The sequence below is a fragment of the Dermacentor silvarum genome, chromosome 1 (assembly GCF_013339745.2).
Source record: "Dermacentor silvarum isolate Dsil-2018 chromosome 1, BIME_Dsil_1.4, whole genome shotgun sequence".
Taxonomy (NCBI): Eukaryota; Metazoa; Arthropoda; class Arachnida; order Ixodida; family Ixodidae; genus Dermacentor; species Dermacentor silvarum.
The window spans coordinates 122035413-122048033 of record NC_051154.1 but is presented as its reverse complement, the minus strand read 5'-3'; the positions used below and the strand labels follow the sequence as shown (position 1 = coordinate 122048033).

The 12621-nt window shown below is 45.7% G+C and overlaps 1 protein-coding gene across 1 annotated transcript in view; it reads right to left on the bottom strand.

Annotated features, from left to right (window-relative positions):
* LOC119435956 (ribosome biogenesis protein bop1-A-like) overlaps positions 1-12621 on the bottom strand; it is a 55434-nt gene that overhangs the window by 22127 nt on the left and 20686 nt on the right. Inside the window, exons 8-11 of the mRNA XM_037702668.2 lie at positions 11633-11794; positions 10742-10822; positions 10034-10103; positions 3797-3929 (exon numbers count right to left, since the gene is read on the bottom strand). Of these exons, the coding sequence (XP_037558596.1) occupies positions 3797-3929; positions 10034-10103; positions 10742-10822; positions 11633-11794 (446 nt within the window). The remainder of the gene's footprint in view (positions 1-3796; positions 3930-10033; positions 10104-10741; positions 10823-11632; positions 11795-12621) is intronic.

Below are 12621 nucleotides of genomic sequence, written 5' to 3'. Positions count from 1 at the left end.
TGCGTTCATTACGCAAGTATATACGGTAATTCACATTAGCAGCGTAGGTGAGGGCAGGGGCTCGTTGTTCGCAGCGCGCGTTCAGTTTCGTCGTGCACGGTTGACCTAGGCAGCGCCCGGCGAAATTGAACGCGCGCTCCGAACAACGAGCTCAATCGCGCCCCAGCAGTGCACTGCACGTAACTTCTTCCGCAAAACACGTGGAAAGTGCACATGCATTTCTTCGCGAGTGGTTCCCTTTCTTTTTTTTTTTTTTTTCTGACAATATGTCCCGACGTTCCGGCGGTAGTCGAAACATGCAGCGACCGAACCCTTGCTAGTTTTGTGCATTGCGTCGCCTACAAAGCTCATGCCGTCAGTGCTGGGTCGCTTGCTGTACTATACAAGCGAGTTTCCCGTGGAGCATGGGTTCTCAAAGTGGGTTCCGCGGAGCCACTGATAAGTTTTCCGTGGTCCCGTGCTCGCCAATTAAGCGGCTAAAACGGCGAACAAGAGGTGTGCTCGATCCACAGAACTTCCATTACCCATGCCCGAGTGTCAAGAAGCACATCACAGCGCGTAAGGGCAGTGCGTGAACTGCGCAATAAATCCGCAAGCAGCTTGTAGCCACCCAACCTTCGAAAACGGGCAGCGCGCCTAAGCTTTCGCTCTTGAATCTCGGAGGCCGAAACTTACCAACATGTGCATTTCTCTCGTTTGTAGATAAGGTAGGTGCTGATAGCGTGCGCTCTGATGTATACGTCGGAGGAAAAAAAAGAAATAAATGCGCGGAGCACCACAAATGCGCGCGGCGATAAATCAAAAACAGCGCTAGCATCCAAAAACGAAGCGGCGCAGTCCGTATCGCCATGGTCCTCAGCGGCAATCGTACGCGATACGTGACTGACAGCAACGCTGGAATGCTTTGTGCTTATTTGTGCCCTCAAAGCCCTTATTGTTGCGTTAATCGCCGCGCGTAACACCGCATTGGCGGCTAGTTGCGTGCTTCCATAAGTGCGTAGTCGCCATCTGTGATCGCGTCGATAGCCACCACAGTTTCTTCCGGAGCGGTTGCGGCAAACTGTAGTTTCGTTTTGACTCGGTGCGCGCGTCGGCTGCGCGCTGCGTTGTTGCCATCCACGATCGCGTCGATAGCGACTGCGGATTCGTCCATACTTGTTGCAGCAAATGGTAGTTTCGTTTTGACTTGGTGCGTGCGTTGGCCGCCTGCCTTCTAAACCGCAAGGTCGCCGTCCATAACCGCCGTCGATAACGGCCGCGGTTTCATCAGCAGCGGTTGCGGCAAACAGTAGTTGCGCTTTGACTCAGTGCAAAAATGTCAAAGATTAAAAGCACCGGCTACATCGCGATGGACGGACGATTTATTGGCAACGAGCTCCCTTGCGAAAAAATAACCGGATGTGCGCGCGGTAGTGAAAAGCCTGTCTGCAGATGAAGACGCACGCCGCGGCCGCGCTGCGAAGGATCGAGGCCTTTGCCGCTGCTAGCATTTAATCAGTCGTGAGATGACAAGAATTCCAGCTTCCTCACTGCTTTTGTGCAAAATATAAACAAGATTTGCCGATGCATTCAGCAAATAAAAGCGTGTTGACGTAGTAAGCATTCATTTATTGTTTTCTTGATACTCTGGATAATTCGACATTAGTTTAATTAGGCCATTTTAATTCGGTTAATTCGGGGGGGGGGGGGGGGGGGGGGGGGGGTCCTTGGCGCTTCATGGAGCTTAGCAGGGTTCCCTGGAACGAACATGCTTGAGAACCCCTGCTGCGGAGTATTCGTACCCGCTCCGCTCGTGAACGCGTGCACAGATACAGCGAGGATCTTGTTCAGTTAACCGGCAATGGCGCACTGCTTTTGTTACTGCAAGCAACGCGCACTCCGCAAGATTTTACTGCATATACAACACGCTACACTGCACGCAGCAGCGAAAATATTCTTCGGCGCCCACCAACAAACATGCCAACGTCTCGTCTGGGCACTCCAGTTTGGATCTCGTCTGTGCTACTGGTACTTTAATGGCGTGTCAAGCTGCAAGTTGCCAACGCGGCCATTATTTCCCGCTAAAACTAGCGTAACCGAGAAATTTCATGGCCGGTCGGGTGTTTTGGCGCAGCGTGGCGCAATTTCAACGTATATCGCGGTTTTGGCGCAGCTTGGTGCAAAAATACGAAATTGCATCAAAATGGCGCAATTGGCGCAGCTGTTGCACCCCTGCCCACAGAGTCAATGTATAAGAACGTCTGAAATTTCGGATGCAAAAAACATTCGCTGTCCAAATTTCCCAACTTTTTGCCATGACCGCAGGTCACTAATGGCATTAAATGAAGCCACCGCCGCCGCCATTTTCATCATCTCACCGCTCGCACGCAGATCCACTGGCAGCCGTAGCCACCACCGCGGCAATGCTAGGCCTAGCTACTTCGACGTTTGCTACGAAGCTTCTCGCTGTTCGGTGCCGTGTTTTGCATTGAAACAATGCGCTGCTGTTGGCAATGGCGCCGACTCCGCCTTTGTAATTCTCACCAATGGCTTCGAAGCTCGGGAAGCACGGTGCGCGTAGCATAATGCCAGTTCCCGGAAATCAGCTTCGCCTGAATACATCAATGTAACGAGGAAAAGCATACCAAGAGTGGGAAGGGGCAATTGTCACGGGACACAGTATGTTTTCCTTAATTATACACTCGTGCACCCGCTGTATCCTACCACAGTATGAGCACCGATACGCCTAATAAGTGTACTGTCAGGCCTTTAGTCATTTCGGACGTGCCTGTGGCGATTTGAGCTCTTGGGGGCAGTAAAAGGCATGCATTCATTTTTTTCGGACATTTTCACAGCTCCTAAGGTGTCTGAAAAATCGGACGTTGACTGTAGTTAGTCCCGTTGTTTGGGTGCGGTCGACGGTGATTGAGTTGACATAGTAGCTAGTTTTGCTTTCAAGGAGGCACCGGTGGCAACATGCAAAAGAAAAACATAGCTCTTACTGCTCCAGTCCAAATTATTGAACAGAGTGCCGTCCTAAATTTTGGTTCTCCTTAACTTGGCCGTCTATGGGGTGAATGGCGGCGCTGCGAAGCTGTGCACGTCTGTACATGCTATGAATTAAAAATTTATCAAACTTTTGCCTACTTGAGTTTTTGCCATCGCTTTTTAAGGATGGCTGCCTGGACAAAATGAGAAATGTCGCAAAAAATATATTTCAGATCCTGCCTCTTTTTGAAAAATATTTTAGATCCAGCTTGCTTCTGATGGTTCCGTTTACAGAGTGGCAAAAATTTTGGTTCCTGTTAACGAAAGATTTTTTTGCATTACCAAAATACAAAGCCAGCTAATTTAGAGGCTGTTGTTCCATCTAAGCGGCGATTCCGTTTAAGCAATTTCCGTTTACCGAGATTCTAGTGTATTCTAATGCACACCCCTCAGTAAAATAAAAAATTCACAGTAAGACTGATGTGCAAGTTTGGATGGAGTAGAAAAAAATCGACGCTGCACTAGCCACAGAATATCATCTATCCACATTAAGCCTACCCTACAAGGAGTGCTCACTGCACTAGAGTGCAAAAAAACAAAAAAAAAAACATGAGGGGACGGACATTAACAGGACTAGTGTCATGTCCTTAACTTGCACTGTTAGTTTGTTACTATGAATTACAAGCTTGCTCAAACCTACACTTCATTTTCACTCACTACCTTCACTTCTGCACCCAATGTGATTGTGGTAGTAATGAACATGACAATGCAGCACCACGCAGCTCCAAAAACTTTTCAAAGATACAAAGCACTCAGCCAAGCAACTTACACAGCAACAGCAACAAGGGAAATGCTCTGATTGGGACACCAAGCAACTCCTTTGACAGCATGTTCAAACTTGAAAGTCTTCATGCAACGGCCAGTAAGGACTTCCCAAATGCGGACTGTGCCGTCATCACTACCTGTGTGTTGAAGCAGAAAAACAAAAAGAAAAGAAAACAAACAAAACTATTATGCAAAGTTTCGCACATACCCAGGCCTCTTCCAATACTTATAAAACCAGCTCTTAACAGCATAAAATCTTGTTTCAGCAATGCATCTTAAAGCTGCAGAATGCCTAAACAAAACCACTGCCAAAGTATAGGGATGTGCAAATATTCAAAACTTTCGAATAACAAATTGAATATTGCTCTGTTCAATTTGGTCCACGAAATGAATAGTCATTTTTAGTTTAGGTCCTCAAATCGAATAGTCCTTATTTGAAAATATGAATATTTTTCTAATAGTTTTTGAATACTAAATTTACATCAGTGGTTCTCAAATGGGGGTCCACGAAGCCATTTTTGGTGGTCCGCGAAACCCGCGCCCGTAAGATAGGGGTGTGCAAATATTTGAAAAGTTTTAATATTATATTTGTAATACAGTAGAACCCCAATGATAAGTTTTTCACGGGACCGTAAAAAAATACGTAACAGCCGGGAAACGCAAGAGCCGAGAAACAGGAAAAATTGAGAAATGAGAGTAGTGGTGAACTGCACACAATTTTATTTGCATTCTTACGCTTGAAAAAAAGTCGCAGTTTCGGCCAAAAACCGAAGCATCAATTGCAATAGCAAATTAGAAGACCGCTATACAAAGTTAGGGTAGTAGTTTTATCGTCCGTATAAACGTGTAACATTCGCTTATTAACTATACATATTAACAAGCATGGTGTCAGCGCACACAGGCATACGTGAACACATCCCACTTGATGAGCGCGGACACTCGCTGTCAAAACGCTGGCATGAGGAAGCGTGGCAGCAGCAGCAAGCAATCTAACCTTCGTGCTGCCTATTGCTTCAATGCAAACTGAGTGCCGAGAACACACAGCACGCACAAAGCTACAAGCCGCCGATACACCTACACTGCCTAGAAAGCGCAAATCGCTTTCAAGATACGGCCCGCGCGACCGGGCAGTACGCAGTGGATATCAGGGTACAAGGCCCCCCCCCCCCCCCCCCCCCCCCCCCGTGGCTTGAGTGCGATAAAAGAAGAGTGCGCTTCCTCCCCGCTTTTCTTTATTGTGCGCACGCAATTTAGCCGCAGTCGTCGGCTCCCCTGGCAGGCTTTCACTAGCACATACAGCATACGGCGCACGGTGACGGCGTTATTGCCCTTGGACTTTATACGGAACATCTATGCGCCAAAACCAATTTTACACCATCTTTAAATAGCAAATACGGATCTCAAAGGCCTTGCTTTTGCTGGTGGAAACCAAAAATACATCATAGGTGTCGCTCCCGGCGGCCAATCCTATATTTAAGCCACCAAGCCAAGCAACATGAAAAGTCAACATGGCTGCTCGCGCTGGCACGAGGTGGCAGTTCACAACGCATGATGCGGGAACGGTCCCACAGTTGCGACGCAACAGTGCGGTTACCAATACATTGGGTCCTATGTGAGCTATGCTGGGACCGGCCGAAAATGACATAACAGCCAGAAAAACGCAGCACCCGGGAACGTAACAGCGGGGTTCTACTGTATTCGAATTTGATTTGAAAAATTGATATTCGAAAATGTTTGAATATTCGGTTGGATACGAATATTCGAATCAAATCGAATATACTGCTGGCTTTGTGGGAGCAAACAGGGTTCTTAGCATTTGCGTCTATCTAATCTAAGAATACTGTGCTAAATTTTGTGACAATTTCACCCCCTAATATTGCACACCCCTAAAAAAATTTTTTTGGAGGCCAGTTTATCATCAGTTTAGCCTTCACTCATTCCCAGTTCCGGGACCTGCTCCCGGAACTGCGGCAGCGATCCGCACAAGATAATAAAGAATAAAAAGGCGTCCCAGTGGTTGTTACCAATTGCCCCCCCCCCCCCCCCCGTCACTGCAAGGGGTCCACAAGGGGTCCCCGACAAATCCATGGCTGAGAACCACTACTTTACATCATAAACTGCACACGATAAAACAAGAAATTGAAGCAAAAACTCAATATATTTTATCCCTTCCACAGTGAAAATAACGCACTAGAGCCCACTGCCCGGCTCAGTTAGCCAGATTTTTACAGCTAAACACAATCATTCGAAACAGCATTTCACAGTTGGTATTGTTTAGCACTATATTAATTTTATATATGCAGCACCTGTGTCCTCTGATCAGATCAAACCAGAATATGTTTCATTACAACAAAGTACTTCATACAATAGGGGGGCACTATCTGTTACGACTATTCGAACTAGATAGAAAGTGCGTTTTTTTCACTCTTCTGTGGTCACAGACGACACGCATGCCTGGTTTGGTCACGAATGTATACACTGATATTAATTGGTCTACAAGGTTACCTTTCTCAACTACCATATTTGTATTTAACCAAATCTAACGTGCACTTTTTTTGCAGAAAAAGAAAAAAAAGGTCTGAAAATTGTCTGCGCGATACAATCGGATATGAAATTAAACATCGTTCATAGTGTTTGCAACAGCCTACTGTCAAAGCCGTCAGATGCAGCATCATCGCCATCTCAAAATGGTGACAGAGCACGATTTTGTGACCTGTTGCTCTTCGTTCATTTTGTGCTCGACTACAATCTTCAGCGGTACTTTCGACCAATAACTTTCGGAGATACTAATACAGTTGAATCTCGATAATTCGAACTCGAAGGGGCCCGAAAATTAGTTCGAATTAAAAGAAGTTCGAATTAAAGGAAGGACGTATTTTTGAAGTATTCGAGAACCATATCACAATGCACGAACGGTGCGAGTCGTGAAATATGGCGGCGCACAAGCGCATAGCGAGCGCAACCGCTCACGCCGGCCAACGCTCGGTTCCTGATAACCGCAGAAAAAACGAAATTCAGGTAGCGGGCGGCGCTGGCATGGACGGGCGCGCGTGGTGACCGTCGAAGTGAGGGAGGAGGGCGGCAGGGAAGCGGATTTGGCCTCGGCAACTCCACCCCTTCGGTGGCAGTGGCTTCGGTGGCTCCCCTCGCCCTCTCTCTCAACTCCCTCGCAGCTCCCTCACCTTCGACTGTCTCCATGCGTGCCCGCCATCGGTACAGCCGGCTCAGCGCAGATTAGCCCGCTCCCTGAAGTTTCGTTTTCTGCCGTTATCGGGAAGCGAGCGTTTGCCGGCGTGGGCAGTTTCGTTGGCCAGACTGGGCCTCCACCGCTGCATTAAGGGGTCTCTCTTATGCTTTTGCTCTATGGCGGCGTCGGAGCAATGCTGGTCGAAGCCGCTGCCACGTTATTTGGCATGCTGCTAAGAGCATTGTCGGTCCGCGGTACGTTTGAATTAAACGTAGCAAATGCTTTCGTGTTCGAATTACCGAGCGTTTTTGCCCATTGAAATACACATAACTTTGACGGGACCACAGCGTCAGTTCGAATAAACCGGCAGTTCGAATTCACGAGATTTGACTGTATCACTTTCACGAGATTTCGTACGACTTGGCACCGGGTGCGATGGCATAATTGGCCACCAGCGTTTATGGTGCTATGCCAAGCTCGCTATCTGCGTACAGTGCCAGGAACGCTGTTGGACGCATACTTCGACAAGTCCAATGCAGAGTCTCGCGAAAGGGATACTAGTACCGTAATATCTCTAAAAATGATCGCTCAAGAATACCATCCCTGTATGCTTGGTATCTGTGGTCAATGAAGTGCAAATGGCGATGACGACGTGCTGTGTTCATCGTGAAACCTCATTAAAATTATATTTTTTTTTGTCGGCTTCTGTGAAAGTAAATTCTGCACGTTTTGTTTTTTATCGCGAACGTGGGGACATATTATGCATATATCTTTTTTACATCAAGCACGTGTTACATTTAGGTGCAAGTTACATTCAGTTGCACTTTTGCTTTTTTAATTTAAGCCTGCGTAACTTGGGTGCATGTTAGATTCGGGGCGTGTTAGAATCGGGGTAAATATGGCTCTTAATGGGGTAGAGATACCAGCATTAGTTTTGATATTTTAAGAATGTTGCTATATGTTAAATCCTCACTGACAGCGTGGTGAATGTGGTGGCACTCAAGAAGAACAAGACTTGAACAGTGCTGTGCCAAGACCTGGCATGAAAACAAGACTCCAAATTCTTAAATATGTTAAGCATCATTACTTTTTTCATCCACATAGTACCAAGATAAACCAGCAAAGTCAAGCAAGTGAGAGTGGCTGAAAATACTTTGACCAAGGCAATCATGCAAAACAGTAAAGCAGTGATGGCAGGGAATGCAAAGAGCAAAAATCACAGCTAATTCATGTGAACACCTCAAAGTGTCACTGGAGTTATAAAACTAACAAAACGAGTACAAAACGAGTACGGTTTATAAGTCGAGTTTTTTTTCTGAATTTTTTTGTCAGTGCGCCTTATAGAACAGTGGGACTTACACAGTCAACGACCGATTTTCTGGACGCCCGATTTTTCGGACATGCCCGATAATCCAGACACCTTCGCGACACCACCACGTACCCCATAGAGTCAATGTATAAAAACGTCTGAAATTTCGGATGCAAAAACCTTCGCCGTGTAATTTTCAGGACTTTTTGCCATGACCACTCGTCCGAAACGGCATTAATCAAAGCTATCACCGCTGCCATTTTTTATTATCTCACCTCCTCGAACGGGCGCTCACGCACGCAGATCCGCTGGCAGCCGTAGCAACCACTGTGGCAATGGTAGGCCTAGCTACTTCGACGTTCACTATCGTGTTTTTCACTGAAACAATTCCCCACTGTTAGCAATGGCGCTATCTCTGCCTTTGTAATCCTCGCCAATGTCTTGGAAACTCTGAAAGCACGGCGTGTTGCATAATGCATGTTCCCGAAAGTCAGCTTCGCCTCAATAAAACAGAGTTACGCAGTGAAGCATACGCAAAGTATTGCAGTGAAGCATATCAAGATTGGGAAGGGGCAATTGCTACAGGACACGGTATGTATTCCCTAATTATACACGCGGGCAACCCCAGCCTTCTAGCACAGTACGAGCTACAATGCACCTAATAAGTGTACTGGTAGGCCTTCATAGCTATTTCAGACGTGCCTGTGGCAATTTGAGCCCTTGGGGGCAGTAAAAGGCATGCATTCGTTTTTTCGGACTGCCCGATTTTTCGGACGTTTTCGCGGCCCCTAGGGAGTCCGAAAAATCAGATGATGACTGTATACGTTTCTTTCTTTTCTTTTTTTTCCGCCCGGAAAAATTGCCCTCAAAATCAGATTGGATGCTATGGCCACACAAAGCGTGCTGGGTTGACCTTCTCTGGCAGTTGCTACGAGTTGTGTGCAGCTCCTCTCATAATCGAGTTGCCGAGCGCCGTGCGAGAAGGACGGAGCAGCAACGCAAGCGGCGACAGGCTGACCGCGAGTCGACCGATCTGCAGACCACTTTCAAGATAGAGCGCTCAGCGCTGCGCAAACTACGCAGTTGCTGCCAGAGTACGAGCCACCCCCCTCCCTCCCGCACTGCCTCCTGCTTTCCTCCCTTGTGTGCAATTCGGCTCACCGTCGCACACTTTCACTCACACATAGAGAACGGCACGCGGGGATGATGTTATCTCCCTTGGACTTTATACGGAACATCGCAGCGACCACGATGGCAGAAATGCACATGCAGTGCCCATATCATTATGATCACAATTATTTAGGAATGGCTCCGATACGCTTGTACATGGCCCGCATTCACGAAGTGAAATGTCACTGTAATGTTTTTTAATCTCTTACCGAATGAAAAGGTACATCTTATACGCCGGTGCGACTTATATATGTTTTCTTTTTTCCCCAGAAAAACTCCCGTTTTGAGGGGGGTGTGACTTATCCAAAGGTGCGACTTATAGACCGGAAAATACAGTGTGTTCTGCTTAAGTGCACAACTTTTTTTTACAGTAGTTAAAACAGCATTGATGTGATCCAGAAATGGTGAGCCATAGCAGCAAATTCAACACATAAATAGTATTACTGTCACATGTAATAAATGCCATGTAATAAACAAACTTGCTTGCCCCTACAATGATAAATTTTTCAAAGTTACCAACGCACACAGAAAAAGGGCAGCATGGGAGAGTAAGAAAAAAATTGTTTTTAACCAACCTGACGCAAAGAACTGTCCTACAGGTTCAACTGATAGACTTCGAACACAGTCTGTATGCCCCTCATACACCTAAAAAGAAAGGTGGAACAGTATTGGATTAATTGCAAGGTGCATGCTAAACTCCTAGTACTCATGTGATTCTAGTATGCTGGAGCTGTAGTCCCTGGACTTAACTTCTGGTGCTAACTAATAAAATGATTAATGAGTCGAACTATTTATTCGGTTACAGCGCTCACTTGATGAACCGCAATCACAGCCCCTTAAGCATAATGCTATTGCTAAGTGATGTCAAGTAGGAATGCCTATTTTAATATAGCTACGTATTATACCAGCCGTGGTTGCTCAGTGGCTATGGTGTTGGGCTACTGAGCACAAGGTCGCGAGATTGAATCCCGGCAACGGCGGCCGCATTTTTATGGGGGCGAAATGCGAAAACACCCGTGTACTTAGATTTAGGTGCACGTTAAAGAACCCCAGGTGGTCCAAATTTCCAGAGTCCCCCACTACGGCGTGCCTCATAATCAGATCGTGGTTTTGGCACGTAAAACCCCATACTTTAATTAATTTTTTTAGCTACGTATTATGTTTTCTTGCTTCTAACAACCAACAAAAATAAGGACTTGCTTTGATACTACCTTACTTAAGCACAAGGAAATAAAGTTAATATATCCTCAGGAGCAAGAGACTTCAAGAATAAAAAAACTCACAATTGACTGCACACTAGGGAAAGGCTGCAGGTCCTTTGGCTTAGGAAGCTGTGGTATAAGATCTTCTGCATCAACATTCACCTGGGAAGAACGAATACAATAAAGCAGGAATTACAAATGATTGAGTTCCAGAAATATAAATACACATATACTACGTGAGTGCACTGTATCGATTAAAATCATTACTATCTTAGTCTAAGTATTGGAAAAAAAGAAAAGGATCAGTCACGTAACAATGTGACAATAAAGAAAGCATAAAAGACTGGATACTTTATTTGCCATGACTTACACCACAACAGATAACTGTAGGCAAAATGCAGATACTTTGGATACATTGTTTTACTAAAGTCAATTCCACCCCACAACATAGTACCGTATTTTTTTGCATATTACCAGCACCAAAAATTCAAAAAATTTGACAGTAAAGTCAGGGTGAGGGTTATATGCAAATCTGGCCTTGAGGTGTTGCTTCACGGCAGAGCTTCATGGCAGAGCGCAGCCACATCTCAAGGCAAGGAAGGCCATTCAAAACACCGAAACATTATGCAGCACCCTAAAAAACATGTGATCATTCCACTGATCGTTCCACAGTGGCACTTCCTCTTCATAAGTTCAAGTGTGCAAGCCCACCCTTTACTAAGCATTGACCTGACGGTGAGGTCATGTATGGCTGCCTGAGATGGAATCTGAAGGCTTCATTTTAGAAAGATGATAAAATGGGAATTTTGCACAGGCTATGTGCAAACTGCATAACTTTTGTCTGAGTGTGGCAGGATGTAGCAAGTTTGGCCTCTCAGTGCAGGGTGGCATAGTAGTAACATCAACTATCTTGTGATTACTGCAGAGTTCTATATAACAGTACCACTCATGATATACGGAGCTGCCTCTTACCCTCATCTTGCGCTGCCGTGGACACAAGTACAGGTCGAGACACCGCTCAAAGCGCTCATTGATGAACCGATCATAGGCAGGCACGAGCCGCAAGGATGAGTATTTACGAGGAATGAAATTGAGGCGACGCTCCTCAGGCTCTTGCTCCAGCCACTTTTCTTCCTGGAAAAAAATGCTGCAATTTAGGAACTGTACATGTCTCTGCTACACACAATCATGTAATATTATACAGGAAACTATGCAAAGCATTTCCATGCTAGTGCATCCTACCATCTTTTGCCAAGTTCAGTGAAAACAAGGATATGAGGTATTGATTTACTCTGAGGTCATCATAAAAATGCAACTCCTAGGAACATGATCCACCCTTGGGAAATGCCTCACTAGAAGTGGTGGCCTCAATGTGATTTTCCTTCCTTCTTTTAGGCAACATGTCTGATGCTATTCAAGCCATGCCTTGTTCATGTACAACAGCACTTCTCGAAGCAGCAGAAATGGTTCTTAGAGTTCAAGGACTGTACAACAAAAGAACAGAAGAGTGCTGACATAGGCTATTGTAGACAGACATGCTTTATATGTAAAGCATCACCATTTATGCTTTCAGTGTACATATTGATTGTAAGGCTGTACTGGCATACTTCAAAATATGATGTAGTAAAGCAGTCATGATAACGGCTAAGAGGAGAGAACCGATGGCACTGGCTAGAGGCCGGTGGGACGGAAGGATTGTGGTTCCTGTTTCCTGAGTTGGCGCTTGTATCTAGCAAAGTAATTGTGAGACTTGTTAGCCCTGTGTATTGTGCAACTGGTTTAAGCAAGTGGTTTTATTTTGGATAAGGTGGTTAACAAACAGCTGATAAAACCTGTCACATTTACTGTATACAGTATAGACCACTTATAACGTAACCGTTTATAGTGCAGGACCGGATATAGTGCGGTCTTTTCAGACTCCCGTTAATTTTCCCATAGCACTTCATGTATACACGTATCGC